The 22,185-nt window shown below is 49.7% G+C and overlaps 1 protein-coding gene across 1 annotated transcript in view; it reads right to left on the reverse strand.

The window, feature by feature from the left end:
• CDH4 (cadherin 4, type 1, R-cadherin (retinal)) overlaps positions 1-20,450 on the reverse strand; it is a 444,165-nt gene extending 423,715 nt beyond the window's left edge. The window contains exon 1 of the mRNA XM_011934497.1: positions 20,385-20,450. Within this exon, the coding sequence (XP_011789887.1) occupies positions 20,385-20,442 (58 nt within the window). The 5' untranslated portion in view covers positions 20,443-20,450. The remainder of the gene's footprint in view (positions 1-20,384) is intronic.
• Between the last annotated feature and the right edge of the window lie 1,735 nt (positions 20,451-22,185).

The raw sequence follows: 22,185 nt of genomic DNA on the forward strand, positions 1-22,185 counted from the left end.
ACCACATATTATTAAGCTTTTAAAGCTCTTCTTCCTTGTGGACTGTGAATGGGATGCCAAGAGTCCAGAATTTTGTGGTGGAAACTTCCATTAAAGCACCTGGCTTCTAGGCTTTGGTCATTGGAGGGGTGATGGTCATACTCAGCCACTTACTGAAAGCCCATTTGGGGGTTGTGGATAGGGCTTCATGAGTGTGCATTCTGGGAATGCACGGATGATGGAAGAATGAATGGATGGATGGATGGATGGATGGATGATGGATGAATGATGGATAATGGTTAGATGGATGATGGATGGATGAAGGATGAATAAATAATGGATGGATAGATGAATGAATGATGGATGGATGATGGGTGGATGAATGAATGATGGATGAATGGATGGATGATGGGTGGATTGATGAATGAATGATAAATGAATGGATAATGGGTGGATGGATGAATGGATGAATGAATGATGGATGAGTGGATGATGGGTGGATGGATGAATGGATGGATGAATGATGGATGAATGGATGATGGGTGGATGGATGAATGGATGGATGAATGAATGACAGATGATAGGTGGATGAAGGATGAATAAAGGGTGATGGATGGAAGGATGAATGGATGGATAAATGGGTAGGTGAATGAATGATGGGTGGATGAGTGGATGATGATGGATGGGTGATAAATGGATGGATGGAGAGATGACAAATAGAAGGATGATGGATGAATGATGGATAGATGGATGGATGATAGATGGATGATTGATGGACAGATGGATGATGAATCAATGATGGATGGATGGGTGGATGATGGGTGGATGACGGATGATGGATGGATGATGGGTAGATGACGGATGATGGATGGATGGATGATGGATGGATGCATGGGTGATGGATGGATGGATAATGGATGATGAAGCGATGGATGGGTGGATTGATGGATGGATGATGGGTGGATGATGGATGATGGATGATGAGCGGATGATGGATGGATGATGGACAGCCTCATCATAATAGAAAATTTGGCCAAATTCCAGCCTATCTGATAAGGTACTTTTCCTTTAGGTGGCACAGACTTATCATAGGGAAGTGGTGGTTACGAGCCCATCTCTGTACCTGGGAGTCCTCCACTTTGTAGTGGGAATTAGACTACCAGCATGCAGTCAGCCTGTGGAGAGGCACAGGCTTCCTGGCCTAGGAACTAGTGGCATTTGATAAAGGGATGGTGGTAGAATAAATACTCACCTAGTATTCCAGACACAGTGAGTGAAGAATGAGCACTAAACCCTTGCAGTAGCATCATGATTTCTTGTAAGTTCTTTGGAAAACTGAGGGCCTTATCTGCATGGGGAAAATAGGGCCTGAGAAGGGATCAGGTAACCTGGGCTGAGGCATCCTCCCCCCGCAGGGAGGCAGGCAGCTCCTGCCCCCAAACCCACACACGAGAGGCCCATCCAGGGGCAATCAGCCCCAGAAGCTGTTCTGGCTGTGTCTGTGCATCTGGGGGAGGGACCTTGAGGGGTATATGGGTTTTGTGAGGCATCTGCGTGGGACAGAACTGAGAATAAATAAAAGGTAACTCAGCTAAAATGAAAAACCCTGGACTGACCACGTATTTCAGGATGAAAACCATAAAATGAGACATGTAATAGCTGACAAGAATAAGACAAATGGTGACCCTGAGTGTGCCGTTCCTGTCCTGAACAAACATCTCACGCCCCTCCTTGTTCATTCCCCCCATGGTCCCACAAGGATACTGCTGTCATTCTCTTCACTTTGCAGCTCAAAGGGCTCAGCCACCCACCAAGTTCCAAGGTCAGGAGTAAAGAAGGCAGGAATTGTGCTCGAATTCATCCTCCACTGGGGGGACTATAAACAAGTCTGACTCTTAAAAGCAGCCAGACACAAAAGTCCACAGGCCAGGCACGGTGGCTCACACCTGTAATTCCAGCACCTTGGCAGGCCAAGGTGGAAGGATCGCTTGAAGCCAGGAGCTTGAGACCGGTCTGGGAAACATGGTGAGACGTTGTCTCTACAAAAAGTAAAAAAATTAGCTGTGCAACGTGCTGTGCACCTGTGGCCCTAGCTACACAGCCCCACAGGAGGTGGGAGGATCACTTGAGCCCAGGAGTTGGAGGCTGCAGTGGGCTGTGACTGTGCCACTGCCTTCCATCCTGGGCAACAGAGTGAGATCTCACTTCAAAAATCAAAAAGGGATTCCATTTACCTGAAGTTCAAAGTCAGGCAATATCTAGAAAGTTGGAATACAGGAATCTGGTTACCCTTTGGTGAAGGGATGGTGGCTGCAAGGGGCTTGGGGGGGCTTTCTGGGAGGGCAGATGGAGTGTGACTCAAGATGGTGTTGGCCACACTGGGCTCTGCACTGGGCTCTGCAGTCTGTGCAGAGCCGTCCGGCTGGCCACGAATCATTCCTGCATTTTTCAGGGCGTGTATGACATCCCAACACATTGAGAACACCCCATGTTACAAACACAGGACTCGCTGGAGGAGTTGAAAGGTTGACAGGCTGAGGGTGCCTGCAGCTCCTCGCCAGGACGAGGAGCCAGGGATTGGGGAGTAGGGGCTGTGTGGACAGTGAGCCCAGGTTCCCGAGAAGGAGCCGAGTGTGATCGCTGAACCCACGCTCGCTGACCTGGGAACAGCGCCCGGTTATTTTTAGTGCCTGCTCTCGGGCCGCGGTTTGACATTTCATCCCAAGCCGGTGCTGTGGCCCTGTGCTATTACAATCAATCCGGCCTCCCTGAGGGTCTGATACTTTGCTTTAAAATAGCTTAGCCACTGAGCTTTCTGCCAAATGACCTTGTAAACTGTTTTCTGTGATGCTATGACTCATGGGGGCAGATCTGAGGCAGATGTAGTTTCCAGGGTAGTGAGAACCTGCCTTTAGACTCCCTGACATGGACGTCCGGCTCGGCCTCTGGGGCTCCGCCTCTCAGTCTATAAAATGGAAGCCGTAACGGCCTCTAGTGATGAGGAAGGAGTCAGAGGTGATGCCCATGAGCTCATATAGTGTCCGACGGGGGCTCCGTGTGTCACAGACATTGGCCCCGTGACTGCTCAGGGGCCACGGCATCAGCAGAGGGAACAGAAGGAGGGAGGAGGGAGAGGAACAGGAATGGATTGCTCCGGTTAGGGTGGAGCCGGTGGGTCTGTGGGCCAGTCCCTGTTTTGCCCAGTCCCCAGGGCGGACACCTGCAGCAGCTTCTAGGGTGAGAGAGGTGGCCAGCGTCCCCTCCGGCCCACGGCCCTAGGGCCTGGCTGCAGAGTTAAGTCCTGTGCTGTCCCTCTGCCAGTGCAATGCAGAGCAGGAGGCGAAGCCCCGTGGTGAGGGAGCTGCCTGTGGTGGAATCGCACTGAGGGGTGTTCCAGAGCCCGGCGGAAGATGGGCCTGGAGAAGTTCCACATTCTGTCCCGGAGCATCCAGGAAACCAGGCAGGAGGGGTGAGGGATGGCGGGATAGACTCCGGGATGGCAGGATAGACTGCAGGGGAACTGGGCAAAGCCATGCAGGAAACAGAGAGAGCGAACGAGAGAGACGGAGAGAGCAAGAGCAGAGTGAGAGAGAGCAAGCTAGGAGAGTGGATTTCCGACAAGAACAAAAAAAGTCAGAGGTAATTCTTTTGCTTCATTTGTAACTGGGCATCATAGCTTTCCCTCCCAGTTGTAGCTAAAAGAGAGGCAATGGCCAGGTGGGGTGGACTACACCAGAGTCCCGAATCTCATCCCAGGAAGAGCTGGATTTTTGTGCCTGGGATTTCTGTGTGGAGTGACTCCTCTGACTGGTGGAATCCACAGCTCAATTACATCTTTATGAAGGACACTTGGGAGGGCAGGAGGGGAGGGAGGGACAACCGACTCCCAACAGGCAGCTTTTGCAGCTCAGAGGGGAAAAGAGAAAGCCCCATACCGTCCTTCTGCAGCCGCCGCGGGGAGGGTCCCCCTTTCCATCCATTGGGAAACCAGGATCTAAGCTAATGAGCCCAGGAGGGTCCTCACCGGCTTTGCCGGTGTGGCCAGCAGCGCTTCCCTATCATACACGCAGCTTTTGGAGACTGCGGCCTCCTTTGTGACAATCTAGGACCTGCAGGTTCCTGCTGTATGTTCACCGCAGGTTCCCAGGCCACATCGCGAGGGTGACCACACAGCGGAGTCCCCAGAACCAGGAGCCCAAACGGTGATGGACAGCAGCAGGGCCTGCCAGTGCTGGGCCACCCGGAGATGTTAAAGCTTTTCAATTTTTTTGCCAAAATGTAAAAGCAAGGATGTTTTGCATTAAACAAAAAATTCCAGTTTTCTTTTCTCCCAACTCACTACACGATCATGAATGACAGGCTCTGCGCCTGGCACTTTGGCAGGAGCCTGAGAGGAGCTGGAGTCTTGTTTTCAGGTGCAGGGCGGGGGCCCAACCATGCCCCCCACACCCACCCCAGTGCCAGGCAATGGCGCAGGCAGGCGTGTCCTGAGCCTCCAGGGAGGTCCTGGGCCCTTCCTGCTACCCCATGGCTGCTGCCCAGGTGCCTCTCGTAGAAAACATTACAGTGATGACCTTCTAAATCCTCCTGCCCACAATTCCAGAGCTGTTCTCGAGACAATGAATATCGAGGCCCACATTCAATCTGTGTTTTGAGAGGCAAAATAAATCTATTGGTCTCAATTCAGCTGCATTGCCAAGGGTCATGTCCATGTACTTATTACCAGCAAACCTCAGCCCCAGTGCATATTTGCCTATGGTCCTTTCACAAGCCAGCGATGACATAGGGCAGGGACCCCTCTTACGGGCCTGTTAGGTCCCCCAGCATGGAAATAAAGGAAAATCTTGAGTGCCTTCAAAGGAAATTCCAGGCACCCAGCGAACCCTGAGAAATAAACGAGCAACTTGATAAAAGCGAGAAGGTAACAATAGCCTAAAACCACAGCCCCCCAAGGAAGTTAGAACCACAAGATGTTCGGTTCCCTATGGAAACCAAAGATAACATCTTGACCTACGTCCCTGAATTGTTTTTCAGAAACCTGGACCCCCACCAGATGGAAAATGCCAACCACTGTCATGTAGACATCAGAGGGGGGGAAACTGAGGCCTGAACCCTGACCACGGTTTTTTGTTCCAACATTCTTTCTGAGGGGCCTGAAGAAAGTCATACCCACCAACCAGACCTTAGCATTCCTTTCTGATGACCCCAAGCTTTTAGACAAATCCTTAACCAATTGCAAATCGGAGAATTGCTGGATCTACCTATGACCTGTCAGCCCTCACTTCAAGATTCCTTTTTAGGCCATGTATTGATTTATGATTTTGCCTGTGGCTTCTGCCTGCCTGAGACGTGCCCCTGCCTTTAAAATCTCTTACTTGTGAGCCAACCAGGAGGTCAGGTCTCCCGTGGGTGTTGCCCAATTCTGTCTGCTTGGCGCCCTGCAAATAAATGCCCTCCTTTCTCCCGCTGCAAAACTTTGGCGTGGACGCTTGGCTTTATTGTGCTGGGCAAGTGGACCCCAGATGGGTTCAGTAACAGTGACAGGGAGCAAGGAAAGAGGCTGTGGGGCTCGGAGGCTAGGCCCGCGGTGCCTGGGACAGGTGTCCAGTGAGTGGGTGGCCAGAGGGGCCTCCACTCTAGGGAAGGTGTGGCTGCTTCTCGCCTATAGCTGGTTACAGCTTCCTTGGGACACAGGTTGTGGCTATCAGATGCTTTTTAAAATTGTTTTTCAGAGAAAAGAAAAGTGGTCAATTTTCAGGGGTGAGACTGCTTAGAGGGAAGGCGGCAGGGGTTAAGGCCTCCAGAGAGCAGCCCTGTTGCTAGAACACCAGGGAGCACGGAATGCCGGGCCCTGCTTCCTCCTCAACAGCCGTGCACCATGGTGGCCTGGTGCCTTCTGTGCCTTGGTTTCCACCTGCAGCCTGGAGAGGACGGCAAAGACATGGGCTTTGGGGCTGCTGTGAGGTTGGCGTGAAACGAGCACAGAAGTTCTCAGACGGCCCCAGGCCCTTTGTCAACTTCGTGTAAAGTCAACAGAGGGTCCGTGCTGGAAGGACATTAGCCCCCGCAGTCGTGCTGGCCAACTTGCAGAGACCCGGGATGTTCCCTTTCCACCCTGCGCCCAGCACCCCTGTGGCATCACAGCCCTGGCCTGAGCAATAGCAACAGGAAGTCCCTGGGGCAGGAAGGGCCAGACCCTGGAACCAGCTGCAGGAGGACAGGGCTCCAGGCCAAATGGAAGGGGCCAAGGGCGGCTGCTGGCTGTGTGTGCCTGGAAAGGGAGGAGTGGATGCCCTACCTGTAGGACAATATCCCGCGAGCTTTCCAGGGAGGCGCTGCTCATTGACGGCACAGCCTCCTTCATACACTTTGCAAGTGGAGGGCACATGTGCTTTGAAAATGGAAGAAACCAAAACTCTACGGGGGCTCGGATCCTACTGTTAACAATCACAATTTGATGGACTGAATTTGTAATTGGTCAAAACAAACAAACAAACAAACAAACTGAACAAGCTCAATCACAAATCCATCTGTGTCCCTGTGAAGACTGAGAGGCTGGTCCTCTTCCAGGAATTTTCACTTCCTGTGCCCACAGGCGTGAGCTTCCGCGACGAGCAAGGAACGGACGTGTCCCTGGGGTGTGCGTGCTCGGCGTCAGCGGCCGCCCCCAAGGGCCACCGGCTGTAGGTCCCCAGGCACCACTGAGAAACGAGACAGTGGGTCCTGGAAACTCTGCCCGGCATGTCTGTGACTCTTTGGATGCCGGCGTTGGAACATTTCTAAGTGACTGCTCATGAAATGATGGTTCCCCTCGCCCCATTCATCTCCCTCCGATGACCTACTTTTGGTCTTTTATAAGCTGGTACTTGTAGAACTAGGTCAGGATGTGAGTGGGGCTTTGGTGACAGATGTTTTAATAGACTCAGGCATGTAACCTCCCTTTCTTCTAGGCCTTGGGCCAGATGAAGCTTATTATGAAGTGGAAATGGGCAACCTGGAGGAGGTATGGCTGGTTGAAATGATCGGGTCTCACTGGTTCCCATGCGGGACTATCCCCTTCCCGGGCCTGGCTATAAGGACTCTTGGGGTCTTTTCTTTGAGGGTCACACTCACACACACACTCCAGTCACTGCCGTGGTTAACCTTGGTGAGGCGACTGCCCACACAGCCTTGATCAGAGAGCATTCAGGATCCACGGGCCAAACCACCGGGCAGCCCAGGAACCTGGCTGCAGGTGGGGAGCCTCTCCCCAGTTTACTACTCAGCATACTTAAGAGCCAGCAAGCTCACCCACATCCCAGTAAACACACGGGCTTGATGACAGTCCTTGCAGGCGAGGAAACAAGAATAAATTAGTGCGGATGGAGGGTGTTCTCAGCCTACTGTGAAATCTCAGTATCCCAGCAGGCGAGCTTCACAGTTCTCAGGGGCAGATAGAGGGGATGCTTTCTCTGTAGGGATCTTATCAGGAATGTAAGAATTTTCCAGATATTTATTCTACAGTATACCCATGAAAAAAATGAGTTTCACAATTTAGTGTATCAGTGCCCTCAGAGCAGGAAATCAACGCTGAGGACCAAGATATGGGAAGGCACCCAGGATGCCTTAATCTTAGGCAAAGTGATTAGCTCTCTTTCTGATTAAGAAGCTTGGAGCCCTCTTGAACGTCTGCTAGACATTTGCTAGACATGAACATCTTCTCTCTCATCTTTCCTTGTCTATCTAGAAAATGGCCACAAAGTTGCTTAATGCATACACATATTTTATGATTCATGAGCATATTTGTAAAATGCTATAAATAGACTTAAGTGAGGGTTGGGAAGTACCTGCTGCTGGTCAAAGCAGAGAGAAGCTTCTTTGAGGATCCTTTTCTTGGTAGTTGCAGAGAAGGCATCTCTGAGTCTACCGTCTAGCCTCAGTAGTTTGCTTTAGGGGAAAGACTTTTTAAAATGAATTCTGCATTGTGGTGAAACACACAAGAGTCTGTGGGGCAGCAGGTGCAGAGCAGGGTCTTCCCGGCACAAGCCATAGTTAGAGGGGCAGGAAGGGATCCAGAAAAGGTAAGATGACTTCCAGTCCACTGGCCCCCAAATGTGGATTTCTGGTGGTGTGGAGTGGGGCGGACGCTCCCCAGGTGATTCTGACGCGCACACATTCCAAAAGGCAAGGCCTGCCTACTCCATGGATGACACGGTCCCGCCCTGCAGGTATATTCTACCTCATTCACTTATGATGTAGTTTGGATACTTGTCCCCACCAAATTTCATGTTAAGTGGAATCCCCAGTGTTGGAGGTGAGGCCTGGGGGGAGGTATGTGGATCTGTCATGAATGACCTGGGCCATCCCCTTGGTGATGATCGGACTCTTGCTCTGAGTTCACAGGGCATCTGGTTACTGAAAAGTGTGAGACACCAGCCCCCAACTTTCTCCCTCTCTCTCTCTCTCACTCCTGCTTTCATCATGTGACATGTCTGCCCCACCCCCTCATCTTCCTCCATGATTGGAAGCTTCCTGAGGCCTCCCTTGAAGCTGAGCAGATGCTGGCACCATGCTTCCTGCAAAGTCTGCGGAACCATGAGCCAATTAAACCTCTTTCCTTTATAAATTACCCAGTCTCAGGTGTTTCTTCATAGCAATGCAAGAACAGCCTAATACAATTTTCGACCCGCCTCCTCTAAATAATGGAGGGCACACCTTCCCACTCCATAATCCCCCAAGCACTGTAATTCCCCAGCAATGTAATCCCCCAAATAATCCCACTATAGGTCTTCAGCCACCAAGCTGTAATGGGAGCTACCTAGTCCTGAGGTCAGTCATCAACCCTGGCACCCATGGGCCGTTCCTGGGGCAGTAGACGGTGGTGGCATTTTATATGGAACGAATCTCTTTTCTTTTATGGAATGCCATCAGCCCAGCAGGCATGTGGGCATTCTGATAGCAAATATGCCCTTCCAACTCTTTGACAGAGGCTAAGGCAGGGGCTGGCCAACTCCAGCTTCCACACAAACTCCCATGCACCAGACATCTCCAGAGTCAGGCCTCGTGCCTTACATCACAATCCTCCTGGGCAAGTAGAAACCCCACTGAATGCACGTTCCTGGCCCCCCGAAAACACACAGCACACGCCAAGTACACATTCTCCTGGGTGTCCTTTCCTGAGCTCCACGCAGTGGGAGCGCTGACAGCATAGATGCTGGCATATTGCAAATCACTAAATTTCCGGGTTGAAGCTCTTTCTGATCAGATTTTCAAACAACTTTAAATGAATAACACTGCACTGGAAAACACTCACAGAGTTATATAGGCTTTCAACAGGAACATTTCAAACGCTGAATATAGATGCAGCTGATATTTACAGCCATCTCCAAATGACACGAACCCAGCCATTAGCTAAGTTTACAATTGATTTTAATGAGAACCTTCGCCATATGGAAAAATACCCCCACCCCTTTTCTCTCTTTCCCTCCTTTTTTACCCCTAAAATATGAGGCTCTGCTCCGTTACATCCTGAGATGCCAGCTGCATAGAGAGCTTGCAGCCGCCAGCATCTGCCAGAGGAAATCCACTGTTTTCCTGAGACTTTGGTGGGGCAAGTGACCTCTGGACTGTGATATTGGATACCCAGAGCCTGTTCGCTGACTGGTGCAGCCTCAGCCAAATCTCGGAATTTCAGCCCCTTCTTCCCCTTCCATGACTGCCACTCCTGTCCCTGACTCCTCCCTCCTGCCTGGCTTGGCCTTCAGCCCTGGGGTGTGGGTCGGCTGTGTGTGCACCTCTGGCCCCGGCACGATGGTCCTGTCCCCCACCCTGGTACCCTCCTCTTGCCATGCTGGTGGGTGGCTGGGAAGAACCCTCCTCCCACTCAGCATTCACATGCTCAGCTTCCCTTAGGGCCCATCTCGGATGCCTCCTTCTCCTCCTCCTCCAGGAAGCCTGGCTTGATACCCCCAACAAAGCAAGTGGCACTGATGCCTGTCTCACAGCTCAGAGTCACCCGCCTCCTGGAGTCACCAAATCATGGTTGGCCTTGTCCAGGTCTCACTTCTCCTGTGTTAATGTTCCCGGTGGCAGGACCAGTCCCTCCGTGGGCAGGTCCCTCTGTAGGTGGGAGGCATAGTTTGGGCACTGGCTGATGGTGAGAGCTGGGGATTCTGCTTAGACACTGACAAGGCGACATCATTCATGCCCCAAGTCCTCCACTGTCTCAGAGGACCCACCACAGACAGGCAGCTGGCTCTCCTGCTGCAGGACGCCATGGCCTTTGTGCCTGGGCCCACCCTACCATCTGCAGGGGTGTGGGGTTTGCTGCTCCAACCAGGCACAGTGAACCCCACACCTCCTCCAAAGACTGGCTTAGAACCCAGGCAGGGCCAGGTCCATGCTGCGAGCATGTGCCACGATGGCACTGGGAGAGGCCTGGGAGAGAGGCTGCTCCTGCCCTGAGGATGTTAACACAGCAGTTGGTGCTGTGGAGGCAGAGTGGGGAGGGGGCTGAACCCAGCTCCCTGATTTCTGAGCCACTTGCCAACCCAGCCCAAGCCCTCCTTGCCCTCTGGGCTGCAGGCGGGCAGGAAGTTAGCATCCTTTTAGTCCAGCCCTATCTGCCAGTAGAGGTTTCTGTGCTGCTTAAAAGCAGCTAAGAAACTACTCAAATCCCGGTGGCCACCCAGGCTGAGGCAGGCATTCCAGGTGGGCAGCGCCTGGGCTTCACTGCCCATCCTGAGGCCAGCCCTGCCTTCAGCACTGCTGCTTAGAAGCCACTTGGATGGCCCCTCCTGCCACCAGGTCCTCCTGAACACACACCCCCGTCTTGGTTCTCTATTACAAACCCTGCCACAGTCTAGTCTGTCACCCATCACAGTGGGCTCTGCCACTGTCCCCCTGCTCTGCTCAGCAAGGGGGCCTCCCCAATACAGGTGACCCAGCCACAGTCCCCAGCTTGTCATTAGCGAATTCAGGGCCGACCGCACAGTCCTCAGCCTGCCAGTGGGTTGGGGGTGGGGGCACCCGTGTGGCTGAGTGTGCACAGGCATGAGAAGTGGCCCCGGTCACCGAGGACTGGCTCCTCACCTGGTGGGGACTTCTCCAGGCTGCTGTCCGCCACTGTGAGCATGAAGACCCAGCTCAGTGGGGGGCACACGCACTGCCTGGGACCTTCTGTGCCTTGTTACACAGAATCATTTGCATATTTACTTCCACTCTTAGGAGGAGGCAGTGTTCCCTGAGGTGGCATTTATTTACGCACTGACTGTCTGATTGACCATATTTTTAGGGACACAGGAAGGATGCTCATGTTTGCAGAACATGAAGGGAAAATGCACGCAGTAAACTTGAATGCCCAGCATGATCTCGCTCTGCACAACAGTGTGCATGGAGACAGCTGGATACAACCTCATCCTGACAGTCATGTCTTCCTGATGGTGGAGTCATGGGTGTTTTAAATTATCTTGTTTATACATTTTAAAGCGGGTCTTTTATTTCAGAATAGTTTTAGGTTTACAGAAAAGTTGCAAAGATAGCACAGAGAGATCCCGCCCTGTTTCCCCTGCTGTTCACATCTTACCTTAGGATGGAACATTTGTTAGAATGAGTGTCAATACGTTGTTATTAATGAAGTCCAGAGTTCATTCAGATGGCCTCAGTTTTTCCCTATTGCCTCTTTCCGGTCCCAGGATCCCACATGACATTGAGTCCTCACACGTCCTTAAACATCGCTTGGCTGTGACGGTTTCTCAGATTTTCCTTGTTTTTGGTGACCTTCATGGTTTGAGGAGTATGGGTCAGGTATTTTGCAGAAGCTAACTTTTTTTTTCCCAGAAAAATCATCTGTTTTTTCTTAGAGTGAAAGCTGGTGCCTGAGACACAGTGAACTCCACCTGTATTGTGGGTTTTACTTAAAATTTCCTCCTGCAAAACACAGCAAACTTCTAAGAAGAGCAGCCCAGTCACGCGCTGCTGGCCAGCAATCTCCCAAGCTCCCGGAAAACCCTCCATCTCCATTTGGATTCCCCGCTTCCAATAAGAACTAAAAATAAACCAAATCTACTTACAAAGTAGCTGTTGAGTGAGCTAATTTAACACCGCATTATCTGAAGATGGTCATTATAATCAAGATGGCTGTGCTTTGTTCTACAATCTCCTAATTAGATGTGGTACCAAAAGCTATTCTAGCTTTCAGAAAAACTACCTTTGGGGAAAATGTATATATTTATAAATGTCTGTTGTGTGTACGTGTATATGTATTTATTTTTAGTTATTGCATCTGACTCAAGAAACTACATTCTGCTAAACAATCTCACACACGCTGCAGACTCGCTCAGGAAAACAAAATACTCAAAAGTCTCAAAATGGAGCATATTTCACTGAAGCTGCACTGCTGGAAAGCCAGCGTGGTTACGAGCCATCGATTCGAGTAATTTTAATCCTTCCAGCAGCCTGGGGCATCCACAGCCTCATGTCTGAATAGGTGGACCTTGCTGTTTCTTTGCTCAAATCTGAGTATTCTGCAAACCTCCAGGGTCCATGGTTCCTTTCTCAGATGTTTAAACCCTACCCAGCACCACCTTCCAGCCTCTCTCCTTTCTCCCAGCAGTTCCCACCCAGAGTGAGTTAGACACAGCAAGTCCCAATGAATAGTCCTCCCCTCGAGACCCCCAGAAAGCCTCTCGTGAGTTGCTGCTCTCATCACACCCAGGTCGACCCAACGCTAGAATTGGCTCAGACTTTTCCTTCCCCAGCTCCTGCAGGCAGACTCATCTCTATAAGTAAATACAGCAAAATGATCTGCACCTAGCAGGAACCACGTAAATATCCACTGAATTAATTCTTTGATACAATTAATTCTCTGATTACAATTCTGCCCAACTGGCAAAGTTGCCAAAATGGAAGCTTAATCCTTAAGGGAGAAAGAAAATAATAATAATGTGGATACAATGTGATGTATTCAGTAACATGGTCTTCAAATTTCTTTTACCAAATAGATCCCAGAAAGCCAGCTACAACTGAGAACCAGGTCACCAATAGTAGGAAATGTGAACTGAAGAATTATGCAACCAAACTGTTTAAACATTTATATTGCATTCATAATGTTTCAAGTTTAAGGCTGAGCTATTACTGTAACTGGATTTTAATAAGGACAGAGAATTGTCTAGAGTTTTGCTTTTTGCTTGCACCACATATGCAAAGAAGATGCACGAGCGTCTTTACTCTCCACCGGACGCATACGTTTCCTAACTTGTCATTTTGGGAAAGATTCGTTTCTGTCACAGGGTGTCACACACTGTTTACTCCCCTCTGTGTAAATATTTAACGCAAATAATAAAGTCACTTTGGTTTTGTTGTTCTCCACATTCAGAATTCTTATGGGGAGCAAATGACTCTCACATCCCATCCAGTGTGAGGTTAATTTGTGATACTTGAAGTGCAGTTGTCTAATTCAGCCACCATGTTTGGTACCATCTCCAGACTTAGAATGGACCTGGCAGATTGCTGCATGTCTGAGTTCCTTTCTCAACCCATCAATAGAGATTTTCCACTTTTATTAATAGGGAAGAATGGAAACACCACGTGGACCTTCATGTACTGTGGGGCAATCAATAAACCCATTCATCTTAACATAAGCAAACGTGAAGACTGCATTTCCCTAAAAGCACACAAGAATATTAGCGACTTAGGAGCGAAGACTCTCATGTACCAATTCTTTCCATCTTTCTTTTCCGCGCCAACCTGCATTGAGCGTCTGTGGCTTGCCAGGCAGGATGCCAAGCACAGGGTCAACATGGATTCTACAGGAAAGAATAAAAGTGGCCATACCCATGCCCCTTGGCCCTGGCACAGACCTTCCTAAGCAAGTGCTGAGTGGGGCACAAGCGTTAGGAAGGGCACTTTTTCCCTGGTCCACGCTGACACTGGGGCCCCCTGCATAGTCCCAAAGCCGAGCGCCGGCCTCCTTCATCTGCAGTGCTAATTTCTCTCCTTACGATCACAGGCTGCAAAGACAAAAGAGAATCAACCCAAATGTCCATCAGTGACAGACTGGATTAGGAAAATGTGGCACATATACACCATGCAATACTATGCAGCCATAAAAAAGGATGAGTTTGTGTCCTTTGTAGGGACATGGATGCAGCTGGAAACCATCATTCTCAGCAAACTATCGCAAGAACAGAAAACCAAACACCACATGTTCTCACTCATAGGTGGGAACTGAACAATGAGATCACCTGGACTCGGGAAGGGGAACATCACACACTGGGGCCTATCATGGGGGGGGGAGTGGGGGGAGGGATTGCACTGGGGAGTTATATATGATATAAATGATGAATTGATGGGTGCTGACGAGTTGATGGGTGCAGCACACCAACATGGCACAAGTATACATATGTAATAAACCTGCACGTTATGCACATGTACCCTAGAACTTAAAGTATAATAATAATTAAAAAAATAAAATTAAATTAAATTTCTCAATAAAATCATGATAAAAGAAAAAAAAAAGAGAGAGAGAGAGTTGCCCTCAGAACCTTTCACTCCTGAACTTAACACTACACTCCCATTGATTGGATTCCAAAGTGGGCCGTCCTGAAGCTACGCCTAACTCCTAGAAACGCTCTGAAACATACTGAATCTGTGTTCGGAGGGTTCAGGGTTCATTTCCACCCTCTAGACAGGCCGGTAGCAGAAGGCCAGGCTGACGACGGTGCTGCTCTTTCCTGCTGTCATCTTCATTTAACTTGTTTTAGCCACTACTTTGTTGTAAACGGTGAAACACCCCACACTGAACTGAATCCACCCGATGAGCCTCGCTCGCGTCACCTACCTCCCTTCCCAGACATGACTGAAAGCAGAGGAGGATTTTAAAATAATCTCCACCAGGAAAACAGCCTCCAGCCCTACATCTTAAGCAAAATGTTAAAGAGCGAACAACGAACACTGAGCCGTGTAACGAAAGAGAAACCCCTTCCCCCACATTCGCAGCACGTTGAGTGGGCCTGACTTTGCTGTTTCATCTTCTATTTTCTCCATTAAACCAGATACTTCTTCTAAATCAAGCCCCTGGGGAGGAAACGGTGAAAGTGATAAGGACGCGGGGGCAGATATGGAAGCGGAGCGTGTGCCGAGATCAAGGGTAGCGCCACCACACACAGCCCTCAGGAAAGAGTCCACATAACTGTTCTTCTGGTACCAACTTAGGCCATTAGTCAGATGCGCATGTGGCAAAGACGCTGTCACTGCAACGGCCAGATTGTGCCTGACATGCAGGTGAGGCTGGGTGTTTAACGAGGGGCTGCAGCCTGGACCCTCTGCTCTGCTGAAAAGCAGCCACCACACGTGTCTGCACCTGGAGGAACGCGGTCAGGACGAAATGGATCTATTGCCTATGCTGGGATCTTGGGCAGTCATAATCTCTATGGACTTCAAAAGCCACCGCCTGCCTCCCTGTTGAGAGTCCCTGAGTTAAAGGAAGGCCGAGGATGTCACCACAAACACCCCACCTCTATCAAAGGTCATGTTTAAGGAGCCATCCCAAGCATCATTTCAGTTGCAGATGTGTCTCTGGAGACAGTGAGAAAAAAACCACAATCTGAACATCTGAGTATCTAATAGGCTTCCTTGAGAGACGAACCTCTTGAGTTTCAGGCTAAGCCAGTCTCAGCCATAGGAAGACGTGGGCAGCCCAGAGGGCAGCGGAGGCTCAGGCCCCAGTGCGTGGCCGGCCACGGAGCCAGGCCCGTTGGAACAGCCTCCAGTCTTCAGTGCTACCTGCAGGATCTGAGGCACAGAGCTCTGAGATCCTGAAGGCCCTCCAAGAAAGTTGCAAATAGTGAGGTCCTTGTTCCCAGGACAGGCGTGCCTCAGTCCAACAACGGGACACGGGGAAGGCCGCTGTGGCCCAGGGATGGTGAGTGGGATGGGGGCGTATCTCTGGCCCCTACAGAAAACCAGACCACAAGCAAAGGCCTCCTTGGCTGACCTGGCTCATGTTCTTCTCCCCGCTTGGGTGAGCCAAAGACACGCAGCGTTCAGATGGCAAAAACACTTTCACACCGTGGGAACAGATGCCGATACTCAGATGAAATTCACAAGAAAATTGTGTCCACTGTACCCACGGGCTTGACATGCTGAATAATATTCAATACAAATTGTTTAATAAACAGTAACTACGTAATTTATATCATTAGTTAATAATAATGTATTTAATGATACATAAGTATTATCCCAATGCATAGAGAATGTGGCTCATTCCACATTGGAGTCAATTACCCTAAAGCCAAATGCTATTCCCTGAATTCAAGGTTGAAGTATGACCTATGTCCCTATGACGTATGACCTCTAACATACCATCTACATCCTTCTATGAGACTTGAGGAGATTTAGGGCCAGTGACGACCCAACGCCAACATCCAGGACACACTCTTCGGCATTCATGATCCCAAATACCACACTCACTTGCTGTTTCAGAAGAAATTTTCTATTCACTTTTAGTAATGCTGGCTGATTATCTTTACTTTTACGACCTCTTTTCCTATTTTCCTTTGTCCTTTTTCAAAAGCAAGTCCTTCATATTTGCAACGTGGAGCAACCGACTGAAGATCTAATCAACGCCTGCCTGACTCACCTGTTGCTCCACCTGCAACTCTGAATGGACACATTTCCCGTGGGCCCAAGTTGAGCTGCTTCTCTCCCCAAAGGATCTCACCCTGATCATGTATGTCCCGTTTCTTAGAGCCAGTTGTTCCATCCACCAACACCCCAGGACATCTGCAGCCCGACCCCAGGCAAGCGGCCTCCTGTCTAATTCTCATCAAGGTCTGGCTGGGAGGAATACCGATCACAGTATTTATAACGCGTCTATTTTTTGAGGTATTCCAGGTTCTTCCTGGGATTCCATCAAGCCAATAAAAGAATATTCATTTAGGCATAATCATCTTTGACCTGCAGAAATGCTCACGGTGAGCAACACTTCCATGTCCCACTGTTTTAGTAAATAAATTGCCCCAAACCGCCACAAGGAACCTTCCACTGTGTTTTCTCCAGAAATGTTAAGAATGTGGTTTAATATATTATTTGATGTCTCCAACACAGGAGCCCTAGTACAGAATAATTCTTACGGAATAAGCTAGTTCTGGTGAGAGTAATTTCTACCAGTAACAAAAAAGAAAATAATGGTAGTTTCTCCTTCATGATGTTGGTGACTGTTTTGAGTGCTCTTATTTTCCTCTATCCTTTGGACGCCAGGAAGCTCACAGCCAAATATGAGTCTCACCAACAGTGACAACTTGTGCAGTATCAGGGTCAGAGGGAAGATTTTTCACATATGACTAGGAGTGAAGGGAACGCTTCTTAACCACACAACCACAGACAACGTTGCATCTGCAACTCCTCTTTCAACGGGCTGGAAAAATAATCTCTAGCTATGTAGTTTTAACAATTTAACCCAAAACACGTCTTGAACCAGTGGCTACACGAAGAGAACAACCTTTGCCTCATTGGAGGCCAGTCCCAGGACAACCCTGGGAAACAGAAAGCAAATTCCCAGAAAATGTTAAAGATTTAGAGATGGAAGCTTCCAAGCTACACTCAGGAAAAAAGACACACTAGACCACCAGGTTGCTAAAACGGGACAAGCACCTCACAGTGGGAGCCGGTTTTGAAGTTCACGTGGAAATTCTGTGTTCTATCTCATTTGGGCCTTGCAGATGCTGCGTTGGAGCAGAGCTCCATCATTTTCTATGATGGTTTCTCAGGTTAGATTGTCCACGTCAACTGATTTTTTTCTGGTGCACTGCTTAGCTATCTCATCCCGCCCCCGTCCCCACCCCACTTCTTCATGTGCACAAGTTTGACCAGGAAAGATCATGCAATGCCATCAGTCTTAGAAACTGTGACTCACAGCCCTCACACGCCCACTAAAGGACAACGGCCTGGGCTAACGCGCCCACGCAGTTCATCTTACTTTACACGGGGTCCTCACTCAGGCATCCTCAGAGGAGCCGGGGGAATGGAGAACATGTTCCTGCAGGCGCAACAGGTATGTACAAGGACATGCGTGTCCAGCATTAGCACCGGAATCACTTACCTAGAAAGGAGAGAACAGAAAAGTTTCATTAGTTGAGTCTGATGGTTGATCCCATAATGAGTGGCTCCCTAATGAATGGTGGAGGCAGCAGCAGGGGTGGTGCTCGTGAAGATAGCTAGTATTCTAGTACCTTCTTCTAGTTCACAGGGTATGGCATGCTTTCCAGAACACGCTCCTTCTGTGTGGCCTTTGAGCCTCACCACGGCCCTGTTGGGCAACCGGAGTCAGCATCTCTGGGCTGTAGAAATGCAGGCCCAAAGGTTCTGAGATTCAGCAAGGATGAGGGGGCAGAGATAGCAGCAGCCATCTCCTGAATCTCAGCCAGGCCTCGTTCCAGCTGCATCACTCACCTAATAAATTCTTTGCACCTGGACTCTCCGTGGCCAAGTATGTAGCCAAGTAAACACCAATATTTTTCACCATTTCCCAAGTAGGCCACACTCTATTTGTCTCAGTCACCTCAGGGCTCTTTCCACCCATCTCTAGCCGCTCTTCTGCATGGAAGCCAGATGTAATAATGTATTAGCTGTATTATCGCAAGCTGCAGGCTTCAAGAAATGATTGCCATTTAAACTATGAAGCTCTAAACATCAGATAAGGAGACTGGAGGTGGCGGATGGCAGCACCACCTCCCCCAGCCTGAGTCTATCGTAGCTCAGAGCAGGAGCGGATGTGGCCTGTTTTGGGCTCTACAGAAACATGTTTCTGGTCTTAACCAGAGAACACCTTAGAAATCATGAACCGTCTGTTGGAGAAGAAAGTTCTCTCCTCCCCATTTCGCCAGGGCCACTCCCAGGGGCCTGGCTGCTGTGGACACGAATGACATGATGTCAAGGAGAGACGCACTTAGCACACTGCTGCAAAGAGAGCTGAGTGCCCCAGGAATGTGAAGAGTTTGCATTTCCTGCCTCCACACCAAGAGCGGCCGTGTGGGTGAGGGCGTGCCTACACTGGGGGCTGGATGTCCCAGTGCCAGTTCAACCTCAAGGCTCATTCCGGATGGGCTGTGAGGCTATAGGTCAAGTACTTGACAGGCCAACGATATGAAGGAAACAGAATTTATAAAGACTAAATATTAACATGTCCAGAAAATGCCTCTGCCTAATGCTGTAGAGACAGTTCCTCTTCCCATGAGTCTCACAGCCCTGCCTTCATGCGAATACCATCTTATGATACGCAAGTGTCTGCGCCTCCCAGAGGTCTTCTCCTCTCCACGTCTTGAGAGGAAAGAGCATACATTGCAGAACGCAGGCATTCCCTTCCTTCTGTGTTTCCCCAGCACAACAAATGTACCTGGTTACTCAAGTCGCTTTGCAGCAAGCTGCAGGGCCTGAGACAGGACCCACAGTAAGCACAGGCAGCCACTCAGATGGGAAGACACTGAGTTTCGTTTCTTTCCCTCTCCACGTCCGTGATGTGGAATTTTAATGAGCAAGTCCTGGGGACTCTGTTCCCAAACAAGCATCTTAATTCACGCAGCAATTCGGAACCCGAGTGAGCAATGGCTTCATAATCGGTGATTGTTGTGCAATGTGCCTGCCTTCGTGTCCATCCTTTATCACCACCGTGTATCCTCTGAAAAATTTAATTTCCATTTCCCAGCGTAGCCTATGATGATACTTCCATTATTTGACAAACACAACAGTAGTGTGGACATGTTACTGACACACAGGACTATCCCGAGGCCAGGGAACGCCCTGCTCTGGCTGGGCCACCTCCTCCTGGCTGAGGACGCCAGAGTGATTCCGACAGGGAAGTGACAGCCCTCACACCCAAGGTCGTTGTCATAGCAACGGGAGTCGTCATAAAACTAATAATAATAGTTCTCATGGCCCAGTCCATGACTCAGGGACATGTAAGCTGTGCCCGTGCCTCCTGGGCGCTTTGCATGGTGGCGCCACTGACCCTTCCGGCCACCCCTGTCACAGACAGAATCGACGCCCACATCTGGGGGAGGAGAAAACAAGGTTCCATGGTACAAGTGGGGGCGGGCAGGAGCACTCAGAGGCATCCGGCTCAGGGAGATGAATTCAGGGTCTCCTCATCGTCCTCAAAGCCTCGCTCATAAGCCCTGTTCCTGGTGTCTGCTCAGCACAGAGGTGGGGAACTCAAGGTCGACGCCCCCATATTCCTGTCCTCATGGGATGGCAGGTGGCACTGGCCTACGTTTGTGGGCCGGGATCTGTCATGTGTCTGCAGGCTGAGGTCTAAATTCCGGCTTGGAGCCCTCCTCCCTCTGTGACCTCAGGGACACTGTGTGAAGCATCAGGGCCCAGTTAAAGAGGTGGCCCACAACCTTAAGTCCCCCCAGCACACCCATACTTGCCTTCTTTAAAGCAGGGTAGAAAGGAGGCTCCGAGAATGAAGTCACAGCTGCCGCTCATTGATTCCTTGTTCTGAGCCAGGCACAACTGCACCCCAGTCCTACATAACCTTCAACAGGTCAGAGCAAAAGGCACTTCTATCCTTCCAGGTGGGGAAACTGAGGCACAGAGGGTGAAAGGACCTGGCCACAGTGAGCAGCGAGAGGGTCTGGGGCTGTGCCTCCAACCCAGATGCTCCTGACTGCCTGACACTGAGAAGAGTGGGCAAAGGTGCCCACTGGCTTCCCCGACCAGGGCTCCAGGAGCTACGAAAACACAACCACAAGCAGCCTGACCTCCACAACCACAGTACAGGGAGGCTCAGGAAGGACCTGGGTGTCCGAAGCTCCTTTTCATGGGCAGTAAGGACCACCGTAAGCATGGAAACCTACCCCCACCATGCAGCCTGGAGGCCGTGCTGCCGGTCAGTCATGATACGCCCTCCTCTCCTACTCAAGGTTCAGGACACGTGGGGTTCTATCCTATCCTGGAAGGAAACTCATTCCGAGGAGAGAAGCTGGGGCCGAACGCCAGGTTCCCTCGTCCTTTGCAGAAGACAGCTGGAGTAAAGGGCTAGGGCAAACTCGTCCAACCCAAGGCCCTCAGAGCACTCGCGGCCCAGGGAGGCTTTGAATATGACCCAACACAAATCTGTAGCTTTTCTTAAAACATTATGAGACTTTTTTGCGTTTTTCTTTTAGCTTATCAGCTATTCCGTTAGTGTATTTTATGTGTGGCCCGAGACAATTCCTCTTCCAATGTGGCCCAGGGAAGCCAAAAGATTGGACCACCCTGGACGGAGATTCTGGAGATCCTGGTTAAACCATGTGTGTTTTTTGGGAGGTCCTCCTGTGACCATGCGAGGCTTACCTGCAGATTGTGACAGGGAGGGAGGGTCACTATGTGGTCCTGGGAGTTCATCTTCAAATTCAATGTTATTTTTATATTAAGAGTGGAGTTTTAAAAATTCAGCAGTAAGTAGACAATTCTCAAAGGTGTCACTGGAAGCCGGAGCCGTGTGTCTCTGATCTGAGTGTGCATAGCATTATTGATTACACTATCCATACAGTTCCATGGTAGGAAGAGTTTCAGTGTACACTGTGGTCATCTGAGCTAGAACATTCTGAAACTCCTTTTTCAATTAACGGGAAAATCAACCGGCCAACCGGCGGGAACACCTCGCTGGTTTCGTGTTTATTTGCGCATCCGACCTGGTCTTCACAAGCTGTGGACTTGTTTTTTTCTTTTTTTTAACAACAACAAAAAACCCCAAATCTTTCAGTAGCCTGTGATGTATATTGTAATCCCTAGAGCAACCCCTGAAACATAGTGCAGAGAGGTAGAGCTAAAAATCCTATAGCTAAATTAACAGAATTCTAAAACAAATTAACACAAGAAAGGAGAGAAGCAGGAAAAGAGACATCACAAACAGAGCAGAGCACACAAAGACACAAATACAAGTGTTAGACCTGACTCCACCCCCACCAGTAATATACTAGAAAGTATCAGGAATCCTGTTACAAGGCAAGGGTTATCAGAAAGGATGGGGAAAAAAGTCAAGGTTCAAAGACATGCTGTTCATAAGAGACAAACTGTGAGTACACAGACAGGTGGACAGTCAAAAGATGAAAAATATCACGCCAACAGTGAGTATAAGAGGCTTATTCACAACCGATATTAACATTGGATAAGAGAGACTTAAGGCAAGATCTTTCACCTGGAAAAAGCAAAAAACGAAAAGCAAAAAAAAAAAAAAAAAAAAAA

Source organism: Colobus angolensis, unplaced genomic scaffold (genome assembly GCF_000951035.1).
Source record: "Colobus angolensis palliatus isolate OR3802 unplaced genomic scaffold, Cang.pa_1.0 Scaffold136, whole genome shotgun sequence".
Classification (NCBI taxonomy): Eukaryota; Metazoa; Chordata; class Mammalia; order Primates; family Cercopithecidae; genus Colobus; species Colobus angolensis.